The 26,550-nt window shown below is 37.9% G+C and overlaps 1 protein-coding gene across 1 annotated transcript in view; it reads right to left on the bottom strand.

Annotated features, from left to right (window-relative positions):
• col11a2 (collagen, type XI, alpha 2) overlaps window positions 1-6,200 on the bottom strand; it is a 111,022-nt gene extending 104,822 nt beyond the window's left edge. Inside the window, exons 1-2 of the mRNA XM_062985601.1 lie at window positions 6,140-6,200; window positions 1,767-1,928 (exon numbers count right to left, since the gene is read on the bottom strand). Coding sequence (XP_062841671.1) covers window positions 1,767-1,928; window positions 6,140-6,200 — 223 coding nt within the window. The remainder of the gene's footprint in view (window positions 1-1,766; window positions 1,929-6,139) is intronic.
• Window positions 6,201-26,550: the final 20,350 nt, after the last annotated feature.

The following is a 26,550-nucleotide window of genomic DNA, read 5'->3' as shown; positions in this document are numbered from 1 at the left end:
TACCTGTCGACATTAATGTAGTCATTTAAAAAAAAGAATTAAGGGCACCTCTCTAAAACCTCCAAATGTTTCTGTAGCTATCTCATATTTCTCCACTCTATATTATATTATTATACTGCAATTCCCCCAAGCTTCTGAATGTTTTTAAAGATTTTCAATTTGATTGAAATCAGGACTCATTGCTGGCCAGTTTAAAATAGTCGTTTTTTTCCTTCTTAACCATTCATGTATACTTTTGGATGTTTGATTTGTGTCATGATCCTGCTGTAGAACCCATTTTGTTTAACTTGAACCTAGTTTTCTTACACATGGGAGCAAGTTTTATTGTAAAATGCTCTAATTCATCAATAACACACTGATTTCATTGTTCCTGTAATACATTCCAGGCCTTGCACACCTCCCATGAAAATCAAACTTGTGCAGTCTCTTTCTGATGGTAGATGCATGTACCTTGACATGAACTGTGGCAAGAGGTACCTGTAGGTCCCTTGACGCCATTGTAGGATTATTGGAGACTTCTTTACACATCTTGTGGTCTGCTCCTGGGCTGAACTTGCTAGGACGGCCTGACCTGACCATGTTGGCAGTTGTTTTAAATGTTCTCCACTTGTAAATTATTTTCCGGACTGTGGTATGGCTGATTTCTGATTGTTTTGAGATCTTTTTAAATCCCTTCCCAGACTCATATGCATCTATAACCTTCTTTCTGAAGGCCTCAGAGAGCTCTTTAGATCTCACCATAGTGATAACACTCACTTCAATAATCAAGAGCAAACCAAACTAATGTCTGAGGTTTAAATAAAACTCCAATGTCCTCTAATGATGGTCTAGTCATTGTAGCTAATGTGGTGCACCTGATTCTAATTTTAGACATTTTAAGTAATAATACATGTGGGGGTGTCCTAACTTTTTTCTCACAATAAATTTCCATTTTTGTTTATTACATTTTACAACTTGTGTTTAAAAGTATTTTTAAATTTTTTTTTGTTTAGTTATAAAAGCTCCATCTCTCAGTACTGTTCAAATGAAGCTCAAATGTTCATATGTTTAAATATGTTCAAAAAGACAAAGGTTTTCATGGGGTGTCCTAACTTTTTCACATGTCTGTAGTTATGTACCCTTCAGACTGCTTGTGCACCTTATAATATAATTTTTGGTTTGCACCGACAGCTCTATTGTATTTGCCATAGTAAACAAGGAGCCAACATTTAAAGGAAAATTGAAGTCATGTAAGCACTGACCAAGTGTGGAAAGTAAGTCTAATCTCTAATTATTCACTCAATAGATTTTGTCCTTTGTTGTGCCTCTAATTGTGTGCCTTGCACTGTTTTTAATTTTGTACACATTTGTGCTTTTCTGTATCAAAAAGATTTATATATCCAAGCAGTTTCACTAATCATTTTATTTCAGGAAATATTTTACATAGTGTACTCAATATTCATTGGGGTTCCAATAATGTTGACCACAACTGTACTTATATCATTTGCAAAATATCCTCTCTGTTGTGGGGCATATGGAAAACAGACCCCAGTGGGATAGTGAAAATGTCAAAAATAAGTTTACACTACTAAGAAATACACTAAATAAAAAAACTTCTTTGTTAGTATTTTTGTGTTATAAAGTAAGCAGATATATGTAAGTTGCAATGTCTTTTACATAACACAAACAGCAAATATAATTTACAGGTTATCAAACACATTCATTACAGGGACACAGCCACAATTTCTAAAACACTGACTTAATTATAATAAGCTGGTATCAGGTACCTGAAAAAAGTTGCTTGGTTGGGGCAGAGATCTGAGCCATCTTGCTGATGCTATATGCATGATCAGAAATGCCAGCACGATGGGAGGTACAAAAGCCGGGAACCTGCTGCACGCCTTCTGGGAGGGAGGGAATTTGAAGCACTTTCAAAACATCAACTGTACCTGTGAAAAAGATTTTAAAATATATTTTAATAAAAAAATAAATAAATACCAGAGTCCAACAACTCCTAGGAAACAGTGCAGTAGGTCCAGTTAGCAGGACTAATTTGCAGTCATTGTTTTGGATATTTTACAAAACATATAAAGATATTGGAACTGAGATAATATAAAAATATAAAAAGCTCATTTGAATGGATTTGATATAAAAATTAAAAAAAAGACGATTTAGGCAAAATGACTACATTTCTGATTTTGGATAGTGTCGGCTGTTGAACAATTGTAAGCTTAAATAGAATAATAAACATTAGAAGAACAATAAAAAATTGCAGCCAAGTGTTTTTATGTCATCCTTGTAATCTACAGGACTTCCAAAAGACACAAAATATCATTATTTAACTCAGTTTAATCAGTGATTTCTAAGAATCAACTGTTCAAATGATACATCACCCCCTGTTATCCCAAACTATGTAGGCTTTCTCTGAAACATGTTTAACGATACAAAAGAGAGAGAGATAGATCATTTCATTGCACCAAAAGACGATTTCCAAAACATTTTACAGACACCTTTGGGAGTATTGTTCAGAAGTTCTAAACTTATGGGGCAGCAGCACAACTTCCTGGCCATGAGAAAAACCCTAAAATCTCATCCAGAGCCCTCAGCAATCTCATTCAGACAACAAAGAAAAACCTGTGTTACAGCAAACAACTGACTGGGTGACCTGATGAAGGCTGTGACAAGTGTGTCAGTGGTAACCATATAAAAAAGATCACTTGAGAACCAAGGACTTCATGTCCAGACTCCACATCTCATGCCACACTTGACCAAGAGGCACAGTAATAGTTGAATGGAAGATGCCATTAGTAATTTGGATAGACACAGATCTATGAATTGACAAATCAAAATTGGAACTGTTTGATCATATGATACAGTGGTTTGTTTGGCAGAAGAAAGGCAAGACTTATGGCCTAAATAATACTTATAAATGGGCAGTGGTAACTCAATGCTTAAGGCAACGGTTCTCATAGAAAATCTTCAGTGGGATTCAAAATAATCAGTTAAAAATAATCAAAATCAAATATTTGAGTTTTTCAAGGCAAAAAGATGTTCCACCAATTCCTGAAACTGGGGGTCAATAATAGTGCACATGAAAACTTGGCAAAAAAAAAATAGATGATTCATTTTCTGTTTACTGAGATTTTCTATTTATTTATTTATTTATTTTTTCTGATTGTGACTGCGTTTGCCAAAATTAAGTAGAACTAAATTATTACTGTAACTCATTTGAAGTGTTAAACAATTATTTTTATTGTTCTTACAAACTTACCTATAGCACTTTTAAAACAAACCCCAGTGGAATAAAAAAAAGTATTAAATTATAACAGTTTTAAAGTTTGTGTAATATTTTTGCTAAATGCAAATCTAAACCTCAATGTGTCAAAATTGGTTTTATTGTTTATCCTTTGTATGAAGGTGTAGTGCTTTATAACAATGTTTGACTTCAAAGTAAAAACCGAAGCTTTCCGAATTGACATTCATGACAGGAATGGTAGTTACTCATTACACAAGATTCATCAGTTCACAGGATTATATCGAACACAGTCTTGGACAATTTAGTATCTCCAATTCACCTCACTTGCATGTCCTTGGACTGTGGGAGGAAACCCACGTGGACACCATGCAAACTCCACACAGAAAGAGTCTAACAGCACTGCATGAGAAACTGTCAGGCTACTGTGAGGGTACACAAATGATTAAATAAGGTGCATTTTGAAATATTTTAGTACCATGTGATTGAGTCAAAAAAGATTTTGTGTGTGAACCAACCTACTGTGACTGACCAGGATGAAGCACTTAGTGAAATTAAATGATGAGGAATATGGAATACACTGTTTCCTCTTACTGGGATGTTATTTGGTGAATTTGTTCAAAAGTCATAAGAAAAAATTACATAAAAATCTACACAAATAATAATCACTTTAAATTTTTAGTCCAGGACTTCCACTTGTGAACCCACAGAGACATGCCCTTTTGCCCAGTTTCCCCCTAGAATTAACTAACATGACTCTCCCAATATAATGTATGTTTGTGGCAAAATAATCCCAGTAGCAGTGTTTTGGGGCTAGCATATTTAATGTTCCTACAAATGTTAATAAAATTTGGCATACCTACATGTTGCATTTTGCAAATTTAAAGTAAACCTTAATTTGATGCAATACCGGTCCGTTGGTCATTAATTACTGGGCTGCACAGAAATACATAATTATAGATTGCTACAAAAAGCAATTAAATTTCCAAAAGTCTTCGGGTGTTAGTGTCTTATCACCACTAGGTGGGAGCAGCGTCTTGTTGCAGTGAAAAAAGCTAAGGATTTACACTGATTTGCCATTCTATAGTTATTCTATTTTAAATCCTCCCGGCACCGTGAAATTATATCTTATATGAAACCGGTCTGTGGTGTAAAAAAGGTTGGGGACCGCTGCATTAGAGAACCATTTACTAAACCATTTAAACTTAATGCACTTTATAATTGCAAATGTCTAGTGTTTTATTTTCTAATCAAATTAAACACAATTACCAATTATTTTTGTGATAACTGATTGATTAATTAACTAGAGGGGCCATTTATTTTTCACACAGGGCTAACTGCTGTTAAATAACCCTTTTCCTTTATTTGATGAAATGATTAATTAAAAACTGTATTTTGTGTGAAATCACAAAGCCTTTGTCTTACATTAAATTTTGTTTAAATGCAAAATATTAAGTGTAACAAAAGTGCAATAATAAAAATAAATCAAGAATACTTTTCACTGCACTTTCTATTACTTGCTTTCGCTCTTTTATTTTACATCACTTCCCTTATTGTGAATTTTATTTTACATGTACCATAGTAAGTAAATATTCTATTTTATTTTTAATGTCAATATTATAATGTCATACAAATAATACTGTGTAATTGCCTCTAGTGAGGATTTGACTAATATTAAGCTAGCATTGTCTGGTGTACAAACCCAAAGGCAGGTTTAAAGCACGCAAATGCTTTTAAATTATAACAGGCAGTTATGGATAATTTTGGATGGATGGATGAATGGCTCAGGTATATTTGGCTAAATTAGCTGTAAAACTTAAGGCAATAACACTCTTAACACTCTGGTCAGACAAGACAACAGCTTATTATATTTGGAAAAGGAAATGTATGTATGATCCCAAGAACACAAAACTAAATCTGGAGAGAAGAAAGTCTTTTTAACCCCAAACATGGCCTAGCCAATGTCCGGACATAATCTTCAGTCAAGTATAGGAACCCTTAAAACCTTAAGTAATTAAAGGTTACAAGTGTGTGTACTGGCTCTCTCTTGACTTTAATCATATTGGGTTGACCATTATAATTTTGTCCATGAAAATAATAAATGCTATGAAGTTCCACATGGGTCAGTGTTAGCATCTCATTATTTACAAGTTACATGCTACCATTTTTTACACAGACATGGCATACATTTTCATTTATGTATGCCATGTCTCTCTAAGCTCTCGTGGAAGGCGGACGCACTGTTCCCTGCTCCCTTATCTCTCCTGCTTGGCTTCTTCTGTATATATTGTCTCGTCTACTCTACTCTTCAGAGATTCTCTTAGCACTGCTCTTCGAAGAACAAATTATGAATTTGGTTAAATGGTCTCTGAATGCTATTGACACCATCTTCTCAACGAGGAGTTCGGGTTCCGGGGAACCCACATGCCCCGGCGGAACGCAGATGGCAGGATACGCGATGGACTCGTGGGCGAAGTGGAGAGTCGTGTGCCTGGCACCTCTTTCGTTAGAGGACATAGAAGATGTTTACCTATTCGGAACTGTGATTGTGGGGTTTTTGCTGATTGGATTAGGCTTTACTCTGCTGTATCGGGAAATTAAAAGAGTTGGGTCAGTTGTCAAGGGTCCCCAGAAACTGCCCAATTTGATTGATATGATGGGCAAAGCCGTCGGAACTCAGACTGTGACTATGAATCGCAATATGGAATTTATGTTGGTGAAACTAGCGGCTTTGCAAAGGGATTTGAATCAGAGACCGAATCAATCGCAGAGCATGTGTTAAGGAAATTTTTAACCGTGTTCGGATTACAAAAACAGGTCATTTCTGCTCTTGGCTTTCCCTGCTATCAGCATGGCCTCGCTGATAAGGAAATTCCTCCGGAAGATCTGCGCTAAGGGTCATCTCACCCTCCCTCCCCTGTTCTATGTTGACTGTTTTCATTCTGGGCAGCAACTGCTGTGTCGCCATCTTATCGCGAACTTTGTACAGACTTTTTGCAGGAATGAAAGAACTGACATTTTCCCAACCCATCACCCGACGCCTTCCAAACTAAGCTTAACCCCACCAATACGGCGAGACAGGTCTTAGCGCGCGCCGATCGGCTGCGAACCGCAAGATGGCTGCTTGTCGTAGTTTGGTTACTTTTCCAATCCCAACATCCCTACCCGTGGCTTGTTGTGTGACTATGTTATGTTTGTCATGTTTATGTGCTTGTGTGCTGAATGGAGCTTATCTCCTTCTTTCCCAATGTGGTCATTATTTCTTGTTTCTTCTAGAACTGCATTTCGTTGCCTTGTACTTGTACATGTGTAATGACAATAAAGTTGAATCTAATCTAATCTAATCCAATCTAATATGCAGATGACACAATTGTACATACGCTATATGGACAAAAGTATTGATCATTGAATTAATCATTGAATTCTGGTGTTTCATGTAGTCCCATTGCTATATGTTAAGCACATAGCCAGTCTGTCTTTACAGTCATTTGTGAAAAAATGGGTTGTTCTAAAGAGCTCACTGAATTACAGGGGTACTGTAATAGGATGCTTTCACTGCAACAAGTCAGTTTTCCTAATTTCCAAATGTCTTATTTTAACCAAACCTGCTGTTTTTAACCTAAGGTGGCTCTGATTGTGAACCTTATCAACCACCTGAGGCTAACTGATTATTCAGTATACACCTGGTGCAAAACTGGTGTAAAACACTTTTAACAAAATAACAACTAGACAGCCCACATACTTTTGGTCATAACAAGCATGTCATTACTCACACAGAGCACCACTTATGTAGTATTCCTCATGCATTGTGTGCCATTAAGTAATTCACAGAGGGGCGCAACATGGATGTAAAATTTCTTGGGGTACCAATATAAATGTAGTATTTTTCTTTAGGTTAGTTAATATACAGTGTATTACAAAAGTGAGTACACCCCTCACGTTTCTGCAAATATTTTATTATATCTTTTCATGGGACAACACTATAGAAATAAAACTTGGATATAACTTAGAGTAGTCAGTGTACAACTTGTATAGCAGTGTAGATTTACTGTCTTCTGAAAATAACTCAACACACAGCCATTAATGTCTAAATAGCTGGCAACATAAGTGAGTACACCCCACAGTGAACATGTCCAAATTGTGCCCAAAGTGTCAATATTTTGTGTGACCACCATTATTATCCAGCACTGCCTTAACCCTCCTGGGCATGGAATTCACCAGAGCTGCACAGGTTGCTACTGGAATCCTCTTCCACTCCTCCATGATGACATCACGGAGCTGGTGGATGTTAGACACCTTGAATTCTTCCACCTTCCACTTGAGGATGCGCTACAGGTGCTCAATTGGGTTTAGTCCATCACCTTTACCTTCAGCTTCCTCAGCAAGGCAGTTGTCATCTTGGAGGTTGTGTTTTGGGTCGTTATCCTGTTGGAAAACTGCCATGAGGCCCAGTTTTCGAAGGGAGGGGATCATGCTCTGTTTCAGAATGTCACAGTACATGTTGGAATTCATGTTTCCCTCAATGAACTGCAGCTCCCCAGTGCCAGCAACACTCATGCAGCCCAAGACCATGATGCTACCACCACCATGCTTGACTGTAGGCAAGATACAGTTGTCTTGGTAATTCTCACCAGGGCGCCGCCACACATGCTGGACACCATCTGAGCCAAACAAGTTTATCTTGGTCTCGTCAAACCACAGGGCATTCCAGTAATCCATGTTCTTGGACTGCTTGTCTTCAGCAAACTGTTTGCGGGCTTTCTTGTGCGTCAGCTTCCTTCTGGGATGACGACCATGCAGACCGAGTTGATGCACTGTGCGGCGTATGGTCTGAGCACTGACAGGCTGACCTCCCACGTCTTTAACCTCTGCAGCAATGCTGGCAGCACTCATGTGTCTATTTTTTAAAGCCAACCTCTGGATATGACGCCGAACACGTGGACTCAACTTCTTTGGTCGACCCTGGCGAAGCCTGTTCCGAGTGGAACCTGTCCTGGAAAACCGCTGTGTGACCTTGGCCACCATGCTGTAGCTCAGTTTCAGGGTGTTAGCAATCTTCTTATGGCCCAGGCCATCTTTGTGGAGAGCAACAATTCTATTTCTCACATCCTCAGAGAGTTCTTTGCCATGAGGTGCCATGTTGAATATCCAGTGGCCAGTATGAGAGAATTGTACCCAAAACACCAAATTTAACAGCCCTGCTCCCCATTTACACCTGGGACCTTGACACATGACACCAGGGAGGGACAACGACACATTTGGGCACAATTTGGACATGTTCACTGTGGGGTGTACTCACTTATGTTGCCAGCTATTTAGACATTAATGGCTGTGTGTTGAGTTATTTTCAGAAGACAGTAAATCTACACTGCTATACAAGCTGTACACTGACTACTCTAAGTTATATCCAAGTTTCATGTCTATAGTGTTGTCCCATGAAAAGATATAATGAAATATTTGCAGAAATGTGAGGGGTGTACTCACTTTTGTGATACACTGTAAATGTAGTTCCTCACTTCATGGCACCAAAAATGCAGAGTAATTTGTTGAATTAATAATAATAATTATTATTAACAAAACAACAACAACAATAATAAATAATGATTTTTAAGTAATAATAATTATTATTAATAAATGCATTTTATTGGTGCCTTAAATTAAGAATACTACCTTCAGTTTTAATTTACTACTAAGGATGTCAGTGATTAACTAAGAAGTCATTGTTTAACAAAGGAGTCATTTCTGACAGTTGACTTAAACTTAGAGGTACAGAGCTCCCACATAACAGTGCTTGCAGTGAACGAGTTGCTATTGTACTGATATTATTTAAATCAATGATGGAACTCATGAGAGTTCCATCATTGATTTAAACAATATCAGTACACAATAGTACACACAATAGTACACAAAGTACACAATATGCATTACATTCATCACCTAAAACTGTTTTGCACCAGTATGGAGTTTGGCTAAATGTTAAACTCTGCACATGTAGATTTGTGTGTAAGTTTAATTTATCTACAAAAATAATTTGGATATTTTGCATCATACCCATTTACATTTTCAGCATTTAGCAGACGCTTTTATCCAAAGCAACTTACACAATGAGCAGAACACGATGAGCAATTGAGGGTTAAGGGCCTTGCTCAGGGACCCAACAGTAGCAACTTGGTGGTGGTGGGGCTTGAACCGGCAACCTTCTGTTTACTAGTCCAGTACCTTAACCACTGAGCTATCACTGGCCAGACCCCATGAAATGAAGTGCATTTACTATGCCAGCTGTATGTCCATTTAATGTTTAAAATGCACATCCTGAATGCTAAACTAGTTCTGCTCACAGTGTATGTTCATCTTATTGTTCTAGACTACTGACACATCCATTATGTTTTACTTTTTTTTTCAATCATTAAAGCATAAAGAGTTTTCTATTTAAAACTATATGATGTGGTTTATATGTTGATGGACCATTAAAATGTTAACAATTAATCATTGACTAATGACAGTTTATTATGAATTAAAAGAAACTGACAACATTTGCATCCTGATTTACTATATCAGCTTTATAGGATGTGAGCTTAAATTATGTAACAGGACCTATGTCTTTCAGAAAGGTTCACGTTCAACTTATCATATAACAGAAGATTATCCTAAAAGGCTTAGGGGAGATCAAGGTGTATTTTGACAAAGATGAAGACAAGCCTTTCCCCTTCTTGATTAGCAGTGGTTTTCACACAATTCTCCCGTTGATGTTTGTCTTGTTTTTTTTGTTTTTTTTGTGAGTTCCTGGATACTTTGCTAAGCAGCTTTGTGGAATGTTTTTTTAGGCCAGCTGCTTTCAAGGAAGATTCACCATTGTTTCTTGTTTAAAGATTATGACTCTTGTAGTATGCTGGAGTAATGGAGCCTAATTATATTTGACTGCAGCATGTAGCTGCTTGTACCGTTAAACCTTAAAGGTGCTCAGGTGGCGCAGGTGGTCTAATTCACTAGGCCATCACTGCTGAGTTCACAAGCTCTTAAGTTTGAATCTCAGCTGTTCTACTGACTGGCTGGGAACCTGAAAAAGGGTAGGGTCGAAGAGCTGCCTCATTGCCATGGCAGTTGTGACCTCTGCTGGCTTGTTAAGGCATATGCATTAGGAATGTTTGATTTACGCATGGTAGTGTGTGACTACATATGTGATACTGCTTTGTTTGAGACCCTGCCTCTGGCAGGTGAAAAGAAACAGTGTGCGTTTGCACAGGTACCTAAGGGGTGCATAATAGTCTGAAGCTCTTGTCGGTCAGGATGTGGGTCTGCAGCGGCAGAGGAAGTTAAAATTGTGAAATTGTACATAGATTAGGAAGAAAAATGAGAAAATGTAAAAATAACCATTTAATCTTTGATTGCTGAAAATATTATAGTTATGTGGTGTTTAGATTAAATGGTCTGGCAATTATTAAGCCTGGATTAGTCTAGTCTAAATAAACCAATTGTCAAGAAGAAAATGGTTATGGTGACACTGAGTTACAAAGTAGACAAAATACTGACACAATGGCATTACAGTTTTCTTTTAATTCACTGAAATTTTCTTCAATTCTATTTTGTGTTTGCTAATGTTCTCTCATGTTAAGTTTTGTTTCTGAAACAACTGAGTGTGACATGCAAGAGAAAAGAAATCAGAAGCTAGACATACTTTTATACTTATATAGTTTTACATATATAAATGTGATGTGTATTTACCAGCCTGCTGACTGTTCTTGTCCCATTCAGTAATGCTTTCACCTAATATCCAACTGCATCATTTTTTAGTGAGAACCACTTAAATAATAAAATGAGTGTACAAAATAATGTAGATTAATTGAAACATATTAGTAAATCTAACTTATTTACAGTTATTCACACCCAAAGGAAATAAAGATTTTCTTTTTTATGTCCACCTATTGGCAATTTTTGTGAGATCAAAGGAAAACATAATACCTAAAAATGCAGCAGAAAACACTGTGTGGAACCACTATTGTGAACCCCTCCATGCATCTTTTTATATGACAAATTATAGACAGTGGTACAGTTTGCCATTGGACCCTGCAGAACCTCCCCTGCCAATAATTCTAAAGAAACCTAAATAACTGTTTGTTTACTCTATTAGTATTTTCAATTTTAGAATTTCAAATAATGCAACAGAGCCTTACTGAATACATTAACAAGCATGTATTAAGCTTTTATCCATTAATAATGTTTTAAAGCATATTGCATAAAACTGCACTCTGTCTCTCTGGTAAAATCTAGACCTAAGACTCACTTGTTCTGGATACTGAGGTACAAAATTATGACATTCTTGTGCATGTAAAGCATACATCATTCTTCATTGATAAAAATATGTTTGTCTATCTGTTCATTCCCTACTATTCAATCAATATGACAAGAAACCTTTCTCCCCCTCTAGGGCCACATGCTCCTACTGTGACCACCTATAGATCCATGAGCTCCTGCTGGTCCACTAGAGTCTACAAGCACCTGCTACTTCTTGAACCTTTCTCCTGACAGTGTTCTTGCTTATGTCAAGCAATGGCTTTTTTCTTGTGTTCAGCAGACTACAGTTCACTGCTCTTGTCCACACTACAAATAAGTTCTACCTAACATTTAATACAATTCCAATGATATTCATGCTGGTCATTATTTTATAATTATATAACCTAAAATTCTCAAACTGGGTAAGGTAATTCTTCACTGAGTAAAGATATAATTCTTCATATAAATTGTATATTTAAATGATTGGCTCTCTTGGTAGGAGGTTAATTACTGATTAACTAGTATACAATATACGAATACAATTTTATTCTACTCTATTACTCATTTATTGTAGTCATTGTAGGGTCCTTGAGTGTGGCCCTTAATCCTCAACAGCTCGAAATCTAATTCAGTCACAACTGTAAGTCGCTTTGAATAAATGTACTTAAATTATGTACTATGCAAAAAGACATAGCACTGTACGACACAGATACTTAAATTTTACTCTGCAGTTATACACACAGTAAACTATTCACAATTAAGTACTATTAATAATAGTCTGACCTGCATACTAGACACACATACTAACTCACTCCAGTATAAAAAAAAACAGCTGATGAATTGCAAACCATATTCACATTTGTGAAAAATAACTTCATAACATTCTGATGTTAAATGCTTCACTATTTTGGTCTAATATAGGACTCGCCATTCCAACCTTTGCCCCAATACTGCATTCTCCGTGTGCAACGATGCCTTCAAAGGCTTACTTGTTGCACTAAAGCAAGTTTAAATATCAAGGCTAGTTTAAATATCCAAATACATATTTGTATATTCAAACATTATCTTGCTTCATTGTAAGTAATTTAAAAAACATTTAGCATATCATATAATACCTCAGTGCATTTTACCTGCTTGTGCCTGTGGAAGCAAGCACAGAGAAAGTGTAACTATTGCCAATACAATGGATGTCTGTTCCATGCGCCACAGTCTTCGTCTTTTCCTCGGTCCAATAGGAATATTCATGATTCCTATGTTTAATGGCTTAGTAAACCTGCAAAACAATAGAGTGTAAAATTTAAAGATTAGAATTACATTCTGACAGAAAAACATTTGAAAATATCTCTGAAATAGCTTTTTCTTAATACCTTAAAAAATTACTGTAAAAGTGAAAACAAATTTTGTTTTTAAACATAAATTGCAGCTAAAGTCCCATTGAGTCGAGAACTGGAGCTCCAAAAGTGGAAAGCGCAGAGCAAGACTTGGAATAACTCTTCTCTGACACACGTTTTACTTTCTTGTACATGAAGCAAGGTGTGTGAGTGTGAGAGTGGGGAGAGAGGGAGAGAGAGAGGGAAGGAGGGTAGACAGTAGGCTATAGTAGTATGTAGGCTTCTAACAAGTATATATCTATTTCTATTACATTTATAATAATCATGACTTCATGTTTTAATACGGTGTAAATATGAGTTAATGAGTTCATATCACATTTGAGGTGGTTCCAGCATTAATCTTTCTACCCACCTGAGGTTGAAGCCTGCAAATGATGTTCATACATTATTATAAGCACTCAAAATTAACTTATAAACAAATTTAATGAATATGGACTAATTATTGTTTGTTTTATTAGGATTTTAACATCATGTTATAAGACCTAATTAACTTTTAAGCATCTACATAAAGCACATATTTAAGATGTGTTTCTGGAATTCCGGTTAAAGTGTGTAAATCTGGTTTCAGATAAACATTTATGACACATATTTTAGTAAATGTAGAGAATTGTTTACCATGTGGAGTACACACAGTGAATATCACATCACATACAAGATTATACCACTGAGACACAGAAAGTGCCTGTGGCTAGCCAAGATATTTAAAAATTTGGACTATGTAATTATCATGAAGCGGGCAAGCTATATTAAAGAGTTCCTTGAATAGTCTGTATTTTACTGGGCAGGGCTGCAAACCATACAAATACACCCCAGTTTGCAGCCACATACCAAAATAGCTTAGAGAAATTGATTGTGTGTGTATTTATAAATGCGTGTGCTTGTTGCTGGGAAGGTGGTAGGGGTTTGAATGTTTGTCACAGAACCATTCATTTTGGACATGGGTCCTTGAAAACACCCAAAAAACAAACATGTCTTACAAAAGCTTGCTATATTGTCCTAATTGAAAAAAAAAAAAAAATCAAACAAAAATGACAAATTATCATAAAGTAATTGACGAATTACTATAAAAACTAAATAGATTTTTATTTTTGTGCTTTGGGCCAGTGTACTATAAGGGGAACCATTTATGTGTGCAGCTTTTTTCCACACTACCTGTGAGGATACTTGCAAAGCCCTGCAACGGAGTCCTGACTGGTGTTCTGTCCAAGGTATTCATGTTTGTGGCCAGCAAAAACACACACTCACATTTTGGGCATTTCTGCATAGAATTCATGTACAGCAGAATTACAATGGTGTTCTGAAGGCCCATACGTCTATCTTTATCACAGTAGCATGATGGTTTCTCATGCAATGATTTCTGAGAGCTGTGGACATTAATAATAGACATTCAACAGTAGTTTCCAGCTTTGCCCTATACTGACTGAGATCTCTCCAGATTCCCTCTCCAGATTCCTCGGAGCCCGGATATTTTTGTTTACCAATGGCTTCTGGTTGAGAAACACCATGACTGATGAGGCATATTTCTCCAAATTTGCCCCCTTTGCAAACAGATCCAATCAGTGCTATCAAAATAGTCCTGCAACACTGAGATTCCCCAGGTTGCAGAAATACACCAAGATGTCATCTACACTATAGGAACAAAAGTATTAAGACACACCTCTTAATTATTGAATTCAGGTGTTTTATTCAGTCCGATTGGAACAGGTGTATAAAATCGGGCATCTAGCCATGCAGTCTGTCTTTACAAACAATTGTGAAATTATGGTTTGTTTTTTAGGATCACAGAATTTGAGTATGGTACTGTAGAAGGATGTTACCATTGCAACAAGTCAATTTATAAAAAGTCTTCTATCCTTGATATTTTTTGCAACAGGTCAATAAATAAAAAGTCTTCTTTCCTAGACATTCCTCTATTGTGAGTGGTATTATTTAATTGTAAGTGGTATTATTTAAGTGGCAGACCACGTAAAGTTAAAAAGGTGGTGCATAATACATAAAAGTCACCAATGCTCTGCAGACTCAATAAATGCAGAGTTCTGAACCTCATCTAGCATTAACATCAGCACAAAAACTGTGCTGGGCACTTTATAGCATGGGTTTCCATGGCTGAGCAGCTGCATACAAGCATTACATCACCAATCTCAATGCCAAGTCTTAGATGGAGTGGTGTAAACTGGACACCACAGGACTCTGAAGCAGTGGTAACATGTTCTGTGGAGTGGTGAATCATCTATGTGGCAGTCTGATGGACAAGTCTGGGTTTAGTGAATTCCAGGAGAATGCACTTTTTGCTGGAGAAATTAATGATGCTTGTTTTTCAGGGATTGGCCTAGGCCCCTTTGTTCCAGTGAAGTGGAATCTTTGTTTTTTTTGCATTTTCTTTTTATACATTTTCCCTCCATTTTCTCCCAATCTAGTCATATCCAATTACCTGACTGTAATTTGCCTCTACTGCTGCAGATTTTCACTTCTGATTGACAAGAATCGCAATCATCATACTTGCAAGATGTGTGTGGTACCGGCCACATCTTTTTACTCGCACGAGGCGTTTTTTAATGGGGAGATTTACGCAGGCTTTAACTTTTGTATGCAGGCTTTAACTGAGATGTCATGTTGGTGGGCCAGGTGTTTAGCAATGAAGGTGCCTGCAGTCCCAGACCATGCGTGGAACCTGTAGGTTGTTCTATTACAGCTTTATGTTAATATTATGTAAGTGATCTAAGGAGTGGGCTATAACTTAACAACAAGCCCTATTGTTTAGATCAGGGTTTTTAAAACTCTGGGACGCGACCCTTGGATGGGTCGTGAGCCAAAAAAAATGGGTCTCCCAAAAATAAATGAATAATTAAAATAAATATATTTTTGACAGGCTCACATAAAAAGGATTGTTTTTAACAGGCACATCATGAACGCCCCCTAGTGCGGGCTTTATTACAGTGCTGCAGCTCAGATCTGTTGAGCCTAGTTGCTGCTGTTCAAATATATATATATATATATATATACTGTATATATATACTGTATATATACTGTATATATATACAGTGGGGCCAAAAAGTATTTAGTCAGCCACTGATTGTGCAAGTTCTCCTACTTAGAAAGATGAGAGAGGTCTGTAATTTTCATCATAGGTACACTTCAACTATGAGAGACAAAATGAGAAAAAAAATCCAGGAAATCACATTGTAGGATTTTTAAAAAATTTATTTGTAAATTATGGTGGAAAATAAGTATTTGGTCAATAACAAACAAGTAAGTAAGTAAGTAAGTAAATTTTATTTATAAAGCACTCTTAAAACAATTTACGTTGACCAAAGTGCTGTACATCGAATAAGCATACATAACACAACATTATATTAAAAAAGTAAGAACCAAATAAAAATACAGAGTAAGAGACATTATGAAAGATTTCTGGCTCTCACAGACCTGTAACTTCTTCTTTAAGAAGCTCTTCTGTCCTCCACTTGTTACCTGTATTAATGGCACCTGTTTGACCTTGTTATCTGTATAAAAGACACCTGTCCACAGCCTCAAACAGTCAGACTCCAAACTCAACCATGGCCAAGACCAAAGAAAATTGTAGACCTTCACCAGGCTGGGAAGGGTGAATTTACAATAGGCAAGCAGGTTGGTGTGAATAAATCAACTGTGGGAGCAATTGTAAGAAAATGGAAGACATACAAGACCATTGATAATCTCCCTCGATCTGGGGCTCATCCCGTGGGGTCAAAATGATAATGAGAATGGTGAGCAAAAATGCCAGAACTACACGGAGGGTCCTGATGAATGACCTGCAGAGAGCTGGGACCAAAGTAAAAAGGCTACCATCAGTAACACACTACGCCGAGAGGGACTCAAATCCTGCAGTGCCAGGCGTGTCCCCTTGCTTAAGCCAGTACATGTCCAGGCCCGTCTGAAGTTTGCCAGAGAGCATATGGATGATCCAGAAGAGGATTGGGAGAATATCATGTGGTCAGATGAAACCAAAATGGAACTTTTTGGTAAAAACTCAATTCGTCGTGTTTGGAGGAAGCAGAATGCTGAGTTGCACCATACCTACTGTGAAGCATGGGGGTGAAAACATCATGCTTTGGGGCAGTTTTTCTGCAAAGGGGACAGGACGACTGATCCGTGTTAAGGGAAGAATGAACGGGGCCATGTATCGTGAGATTTTAAGCCAAAACCTTCTTCCATCAGTGAGAGCATTGAAGATGGAACATGGCTGGGTCTTCCAGCATGACAATGATCCCAAACACACCGCTCGGGCAACGAAGGAGTGGCTCTGTAAAAAGCATTTCAAGGTCCTGGAGTGGCCTAGCCAGTCTCCAGACCTCAACCCCATAGAAAATTTGTGGAGGGAGTTGAAAGTCCGTGTTGCCCCAAAACATCACTGCTCTAGAGGAGATCTGCATGGAGGAGCGGGCCAAAATACCAGCTACAGTGTGTGCAAACCTGGTGAAGACTTACAGGAAACGTTTCACCTCTGTTATTGCCAACAAAGGCTATGTTACAAAGTACTGAGTTGAACTTTTGTTATTGACCAAATACTTATTTTCCACCATAATTTACAAATAAATTCTTTAAAAATCCTACAATGTGATTTCCTGGATTTTTTTTCCTCATTTTGTCTCTCATAGTTGAAGTGTACCTATGATGAAAATACAGACCTCTCTCATCTTTCTAAGTAGGAGAACTTGCACAATCAGTGGCTGACTAAATACTTTTTGGCCCCACTGTATATATATATATACAGTATATATATATATATATATATATATATATATATATATATATATATATATATATATATATATATATATATATCGGAGCTGAAAAATGAATAGGTCAACTGCCAGGAAAAATGACAGACTGAGACAGTGGCTACAGAAACAACTGAAAAGGTGTGCAATCCTCAATAGCAAATGGGAGAAAGTTCAAGAATAGAAGGCAGTGAGCTACAAGCTAATCGCGTTGCTACTGAGCCAGTCAAGATAAAAAAACAAAAAACGAGGGCCAGGGTCTAAAAAGATAGTTTGGATTTGTAAACTGTTCCCCTGCTCTAAGGGCGGCACGGTGGCTAAGTGGGTAGCACTGTCGCCTCACAGCAAGAAGGTCCTGGGTTCATCCCCAACATCATGGGGTGGTCCGGGTTCTTTCTGTGTGGAGTTTGCATGTTCTCCCCGTGCCTGTGTGGGTTTCCTTTGGGTGCTCCGGTTTCTATAGGCCAACAATTAGGACTAAACCAGCTAATATTAATTTGCACTGATAGGGGCAGGATTGCTTTCTAAATAAGGACAGATTTCAGCTGGTGTTTTGGCTTTCCATCCCTTTTTGCACCTCCTTTTCTTCATGTGTTCAATACTTTTTCCCTGTGTCATTCCACTTTATTAAACATAACTTAATTTATGGATTTATTTGTTATGATTTCTTTGTATATGTGAAATATTTGGGTTGTTACCGACATCCGGTGAAAATTTCATGTCAATAACCCCATCATCATATATACGTACAGTGCCTTGCAAAAGTATTCAGCCCCCTTGAACTTTTCAACCTTTTGCCACATTTCAGGCTTCAAACATAACGATATGAAATTGTAATTGTTTGTGAAGAATCAACAACAAGTGGGACACAATCGTGAAGTAGAACGAAATTTATTGGATATTTTAAACTTTTTTTAGAAATAAAAAACTAAAAAGTGGGGCGTGCAATATTATTCAGCCCCTTTACTTTTAGTGCAGCAAACTCACTCCAGAAGTTCAGTGAGGATCTCTGAATGATCCAATGTTGACCTAAATGACTGATGGTGATAAATAGAATCCACCTGTGTGTAATCAAGTCTCCGTATGAATGCACCTGCTCTGTGACAGTCTCAGAGTTCTGTTTAAAGCGCAGAGAGCATCATGAAGACCAAGGAACACACCAGGCAGGTCCGAGATACTGTTGTGGAGAAGTTTAAAGCCGGATTTGGATACAAAAAGATTTCCCAAGCTTTAAACATCTCAAGGAGCACTGTGCAAGCGATCATATTGAAATGGAAGGAGTATCAGACCACTGCAAATCTACCAAGACCCGGCCGTCCCTCTAAACTTTCAGCTCAAACAAGGAGAAGACTGATCAGAGATGCAGCCAAGAGGCCCATGATCACTCTGAATGAACTGCAGAGATCTACAGCTGAGGTGGGAGACTCTGTCCATAGGACACAATCAGTCGTACACTGCACAAATCTGGCCTTTATGGAAGAGTGGCAAGAAGAAAGCCATTTCTCAAAGATATCTATAAAAAGTCACCTGGGAGACACACCAAACATGTGGAAGAAGGTGCTCTGGTCAGATGAAACCAAAATCGAACTTTTTGGCCACAATGCAAAACGTTATGTTTGGCGTAAAAGCAACACAGCTCATCACCCTGAACACACCATCCCCACTGTCAAACATGGTGGTGGCAGCATCATGGTTTGGGCCTGCTTTTCTTCAGCAGGGACAGGGAAGATGGTTAAAATTGATGGGAAGATGGATGGAGCCAAATACAGGACCATTCTGGAAGAAAACCTGTTGCAGTCTGCAAAAGACCTGAGACTGGGACGGAGATTTATCTTCCAACAAGACAATGATCCAAAACATAAAGCAAAATCTACAATGGAATGGTTCACAAATAAACGTATCCAGGTGTTAGAATGGCCAAGTCAAAGTCCAGACCTGAATCCCATCGAGAATCTGTGGAAAGAGCTGAAAACTGCTGTTCACAAACGCTCTGCATCCAACCTCACTGAGCTCGAGCTGTTTTGCAAGGAAGAATGGGCAAAAATTTCAGTCTCTCGATGTGCAAAACTGATAGAGACATACCCCAAGCGACTTGCAGCTGTAATCGCAGCAAAAGGTGGCGCTACAAAGTATTAACGCAAGGGGGCTGAATAATATTGCACGCCCCACTTTTCAGTTTTTTATTTCTAAAAAAAGTTTAAAATATCCACTAAATTTCGTTCCACTTCACGATTGTGTCCCACTTGTTGTTGATTCTTCAGAAAAAATTACAATTTCATATCGTTATGTTTGAAGCCTGAAATGTGGCAAAAGGTTGAAAAGTTCAAGGGGGCTGAATACTTTTGCAAGGCACTGTATATACAGTGTATCACAAAAGTGAGTACACCCCTCACATTTCTGCAAATATTTTATTATATCTTTTCATGGGACAACACTATAGAAATAAAACTTGGATGTAACTTAGAGTAGTCAGTGTACAACTTGTATAGCAAGTGGGCAGCCAATCCACAGGACCACGACGGCCAATCCAACGACCAGGGAATTGAATATCCAGCCACTGACGAACACCTGTCCCGTAGTGTGGTGGAGCCCCATCCTGCTGGAAATAACATGGGAAACTGCCATCTTTAGTCAGAATGGATGGGAACACCATTTCCTGTAGCATTGTCAGGTAGCGCTGAGCATTTAGGGTCTGGTTGAAAATGGGTCCGATTACACGGGTGCCCCATATTCCACACCACACCATAACCTTCACATCACTTATGACTTTGGTGTCTGCCGTCCAGTGAGGGTTTTCATCACTCCAGTACCTCACGTTCTGGTGGTTGACCTCACTACTGACATAAAAATTGGCCTCGTCACTGAACAGAATGCCCTGTGTGAATGCTGAAGTCTGCGGCTATGATATGGCAGCTGTGTTCCCTGGACATCAGCATCACCTCAATCCTCTCTTCTTTTGTCAATTCCATCTTCAGTTACCTGTAACGAACAACAAAAGTTTTGAACTTTCTGTGTCGATAACTTTTGAATATGGTGGCTTTCAAGATGGCGGCCATGTTCCGGACATAGCCTAAAAGATAGGCCCCTTCACCCATTACTTGCTGGGGTATTCAGATATGTCATTTTCCCTTTAGTTTCTGAAATAAAAGACTGTGACTTTTGACTCACATATACAGTGTATCACAAAAGTGAGTACACCCCTCACATTTCTGCAAATATTTCATTATATCTTTTCATGGGACAACACTATAGACATGAAACTTGGATATAACTTAGAGTAGTCAGTGTACAGCTTGTATAGCAGTGTAGATTTACTGTCTTCTGAAAATAACTCAACACACAGCCATTAATGTCTAAATGGCTGGCAACATAAGTGAGTACACCCCACAGTGAACATGTCCAAATTGTGCCCAAATGTGTCGTTGTCCCTCCCTGGTGTCATGTGTCAAGGTCCCAGGTGTAAATGGGGAGCAGGGCTGTTAAATTTGGTGTTTTGGGTACAATTCTCTCATACTGGCCACTGGATATTCAACATGGCACCTCATGGCAAAGAACTCTCTGAGGATGTGAGAAATAGAATTGTTGCTCTCCACAAAGATGGCCTGGGCTATAAGAAGATTGCTAACACCCTGAAACTGAGCTACAGCATGGTGGCCAAGGTCATACAGCGGTTTTCCAGGACAGGTTCCACTCGGAACAGGCTTCGCCAGGGTCGACCAAAGAAGTCGAGTCCACGTGTTCGGCGTCATATCCAGAGGTTGGCTTTAAAAAATAGACACATGAGTGCTGCCAGCATTGCTGCAGAGGTTGAAGACGTGGGAGGTCAGCCTGTCAGTGCTCAGACCATACGCCGCACACTGCATTAACTCGGTCTGCATGGTCGTCATCCCAGAAGGAAGCTGACGCACAAGAAAGCCCGCAAACAGTTTGCTGAAGACAAGCAGTCCAAGAACATGGATTACTGGAATGCCCTGTGGTCTGACGAGACCAAGATAAACTTGTTTGGCTCAGATGGTGTCCAGCATGTGTGGCGGCGCCCTGGTGAGAAGTACCAAGACAACTGTATCTTGCCTACAGTCAAGCATGGTGGTGGTAGCATCATGGTCTTGGGCTGCATGAGTGTTGCTGGCACTGGGGAGCTGCAGTTCATTGAGGGAAACATGAATTCCAACATGTGCTGTGACATTCTGAAACAGAGCATGATCCCCTCCCTTCGAAAACTGGGCCTCATGGCAGTTTTCCAACAGGATAACGACCCCAAACACAACCTCCAAGATGACAACTGCCTTGCTGAGGAAGCTGAAGGTAAAGGTGATGGACTAAACCCAATTGAGCACCTGTGGCGCATCCTCAAGTGGAAGGTGGAGGAGTTCAAGGTGTCTAACATCCACCAGCTCCGTGATGTCATCATGGAGGAGTGGAAGAGGATTCCAGTAGCAACCTGTGCAGCTCTGGTGAATTCCATGCCCAGGAGGGTTAAGGCAGTGCTGGATAATAATGGTGGTCACACAAAATATTGACACTTTGGGCACAATTTGGACATGTTCACTAAGGGGTGTACTCACTTATGTTGCCAGCCATTTAGACATTAATGGCTGTGTGTTGAGTTATTTTCAGAAGACTAAATCTACACTGCTATACAAGTTGTACACTGACTACTCTAACTTATATCCAAGTTTTATTTCAGTGTTGTCCCATGAAAAGATATAATAAAATATTTTCAGAAATGTGAGGGGTGTACTCACTTTTGTGATACACTGTATATATATATATATATATATATATATATATATATATATATATATATTTATATATATATAATCAATTAAGAATTGCTAGTGCAATAACTTGTCCAGAATTCAGAGGGAAAAAAAAAGTAAAACAAGCTGGAAGTGTTATAAAAGAAGTGATGGAAACCTAGACACAGGAGATATTATATCAGTGAATTAAACAGGATGGCGGGAGGAGAAATAGGGCATGCTTAAGAAGCCAGGCAATGAATGAGGTCTATTGACAAAGCGAGGAAAAAACATTTCTATTTGCATAGAGACATGTAGAAAGTTAGGAGACCAAGGGTCACATGAAAAGGAAGGAGGTACCTTAGGCTGACAGATAAATAAGTCAGTTAGTGCACATTACCAGTGTAAGTAAAGTGATCAAATAAACTAATTTAGTTCAGTGGTCCAGATATAAAGATTTACGGTTAAACGTTTTATTCATAATTCACCGACATGTAATAAAACTATGAATACACTGAAATACAGAATGTTCGGTTGCTTTTAGTAAAATGGCAAATTCGGGAAAAAGAGAGATTTTATTACTAAAATTTACCCAGATTGTAAATGTATTCCTTCCAGAGTGCATTTAGACACATGCCAAACTGTATAGAGTTATACTTCGTTAGATTAGCAGGTCTTATTTACTCTTAGTTTAAAAAACCTGTCAGTAATACATGATTTTTTCAACTTTTATAAAGATCTAGCTACTTAGTTTTACTCTTTAATTCTTTGTTGGACTTTTCATTTTGGCTTACAACAATGGGTATTCATTTTCACCCTAACCCCACCAGTAATTTAGCATTTTCCCAAGTTAATGACACTAAATAACCTAAACTAAATAACCACATGCTGCTATTTCATGGGTGATTTTTCTTCATCTTATTATAGTTAAATGCATGAGTATTTTCTTATTCAAGACAGTGGCATCTACCCTGTGCCATCCACTAATTCTATTTTTTACTTTATTTAACCTTACAACTAACATAAAAGCATAGACCCAGATTTAAAATTGAGGGGGGAAAAGCATTACAATAGGACTAGTCAGTGTGGTTGCAGGAGGAGGATGGGCAAAATGGGAATGTACCACTGAGGTGTGGAGCAAAGAGGTGGGAAAACAGAACATTGAACAGAAGGGTTTTTTGTTAGAGAGAAAGGGCAGGAGAACCAACTTGTTGGAAGTACTTTTGAGCATGAAAATAGATATGGAATTTTTAAAATATCCAGCACAGGAGACCACAGTTAGTGACCAGCTCACACACAGTGAAGTTATAAGTTTGAATGCACCTTTGAATGAACCTCAGTTTTTCACAATTCCTGACATTTAATCCTAAAGCACATTCCCTCTCTTAGTTTGTATCACTACTATATTTTAAGAAAGCATAATGTCAAAGTAATCCTAAAGGCAATTCTTCATTTGTTTCTTTCATCAAATTACTAGTGGCTCAGAAGTTTACACAATGTGATTAGTATTTGTGTTTAAATTGTTTAATTTCAGTTAAATGTTTCAGACAGCTTTCACTAAACATCTCACAACAAGTTGCTGGAATTTTTGCTCATTCCTTCTGACAGAACCGGTGCCCTGGCATACACTGTTTATTGATTACTTTCCTATTAATCCTAAGAGATCTTTTTGTACATACTAGCTGTTTATTTCCACCTTCTTGAAACATATTTTGTATCCAACAGATATTTTTCTAAATTGGTTCAACAAACCAACGGCAAGTGACTCCCTAGTGATGTCTTTTGTGTTTTGCCATTTAGTCCTCTTTTGGGAAAGAAGCACTTTAATTATTTATTTATACATTTTCTCCCTTTTTCTCCCGATTTAGTATAGTCAATGTGTCTTCCACTGCTGTGGATCCTGATTGCATTCAAGAAGTGTATATTGCTGCTCATGTGCCCTTAGACATGTGTGCAGTCCTAGCGGATCCCTTCTTTACGCCTGTGCTTCTTGCCTTCTAACCAGGGTCTTTTGACAGTGTTTTGAAGACCCCTTGGTCCGAACATTTCCCCATCCAGCAGGCCAATTTGTGTCTGCTGCAGGCCGCTTAGCCTTTAGCTTAGCACCAGCTCTGCGCCCTCTGTTAAGCATTTTTTCTTATTTTTTGGCATAATTTGGTAGCCACTTTTACTGACTCATCTTCATAATCATAATTCATAAGTGTTTTCAATTTGTGTGAATTTCTTTTTTTGAAGTGTCTATCATTGAGCATGAAGGTTCTTTTGTTTAGTTGAAATTAAGAAAAGTGTCTTGGCGACTAAAGTCTTGTTTGTAGAAATCTTCTTTAAATTCCTTCCATCATTGTTTGATCATCATTTGGTCAGGTATGACCTGTCCACTGACATTCCTTAGCATACCAACTCGAAACTGAATATTATTTCTGATCCCACCTATCTTGTGCTCTTACGCTATGTGCTCTTGAAAGATCTTTATCCTTCTTGATTTTGCAATCTACATTATATCATTGGTCATTCAATTTAATTTCTTCCTCCTTTCATTCTTCCCAGTTTTTTCTCTGATTCTGACTTAGATGACCTCCAGATGTCTAACATCTAAAATCAGGTCCTGATGTTTTCCTTGAAGACAGGTGGTATGCTCTCTCAGTCATATTATTTAAGTTGTGCATTAGAAGTTTGTGGTCTGTTCCACAATTACCTCCAGGCCAGGTTTTTTGCTAAAATTAGGGACAATTATAGTTATTTTATCTCATTTAATTAATTAATCCATTACAATGCTTATAGAAGACTAACTGCTATCAATATATTTGTTTAATGAAAAATAAAGTTTTTTTAAAATGAAATGCAATTAACATGACATCATTTAGGTTTTGAATCATTTTAGAAACAGCAACAGCAAGAATGCTTGTTTTTGAACTCTCATTGTTACATCCTAACAACTACCTCAGTGGAATGGAGTATAAATATTATTATTTGTTTGTGCTGCGTTTGTGCTGGTTTGTGCCGTTTTAGAGAAATTAAGCATTATATTGTATTACCTGTGACGTCACTCAGCCCCCCATCAGAGCCCAAATTGCACCAAAACCCTTTAATTCGTTTGTGCTGGTTTGTGCTGCTAAAAGAAATATCTGTGCTGTTTTAGTTCTCAAGTTATAGGCTAAATTCTCTCTATATTTTTTTTATTAAGTGAGGACACTTAGCCCCTAACAATGTTAAAATTGCATCACAGAGTGAAATTTATTATAATCAAATTACCTTTAAAAACCTTTAACCTTTTAAATGTTAAAATGTTATCCATAACATTATCCATACACATGTTACACAGCTAAATTTATTTGTGAATTCCAAATATTAATGTTATTTCAAAGGTTTTAAATGCTTGTGGGCCGTCAACAAGTATATTCTACCTACAGACAGGAGGGGGTAGTGTGAATAATCAAAATGTAACAAAGCTTAAAAAAGTTTAGTCAAAGCAAACTTCCATGGTTTGTGTTATAGCTCTGATGTCTTTTTATTTTTTTATTTTTTTTATTTTATTTATATAGGTCTTCAAACCAGAGTAAGGAGTAAAGGCCTTAACAAGACCACCCAGTAATGCAAGAGAGAAATCAGAAACAACTTCTTTTGGTACAGATGCTCCTCCTATAATCCATTCAAGAACCCAGTTTGATATGGCGTTAATGTCATGCCGCTCAGACAGCATTTGCACCACTGGGATGTGAATAGAAGTATCTCCATGTGAGGACAGAACTCCTTGATATGGAAATATATGTCCTGATGTTTCTCTTTGTCTAGTGAGCCTTTAGCATCAAAACTTACACTTGAGTCTAGTATTTACTAGTATTTTGTAGACTAGTAGTTGAGAGGGGGTCCAATAATGGCATAAAAAAATTGTCAAGGCCGATGTCATGAATACTGCCCCTATGAGGCACACTGTACTTTATTAGATGAGGGGGAAAGAATAGGGTGTTTGTGTTCTACCTCCCTATCCCCTCTCTCTTTGGCTTTTCTTAATGTACTCAGGCTTGGTAGGTGGGTAGTTTCTGGGTTACCGAGTTGCATTATCTGCATTATCTCCATTATCTGTTGCTAGGACAATGGTCTTTCTCATATGTGTTTTTTTTAATAAAACTTTTACTGGCCAGTGAGCGTAATTGAAAGGT

Source organism: Trichomycterus rosablanca, chromosome 2 (genome assembly GCF_030014385.1).
Source record: "Trichomycterus rosablanca isolate fTriRos1 chromosome 2, fTriRos1.hap1, whole genome shotgun sequence".
Taxonomy (NCBI): Eukaryota; Metazoa; Chordata; class Actinopteri; order Siluriformes; family Trichomycteridae; genus Trichomycterus; species Trichomycterus rosablanca.
The sequence above is the reverse complement of the archived record's forward strand: the minus strand, read 5'-3'. Positions and strand labels throughout refer to the sequence as shown.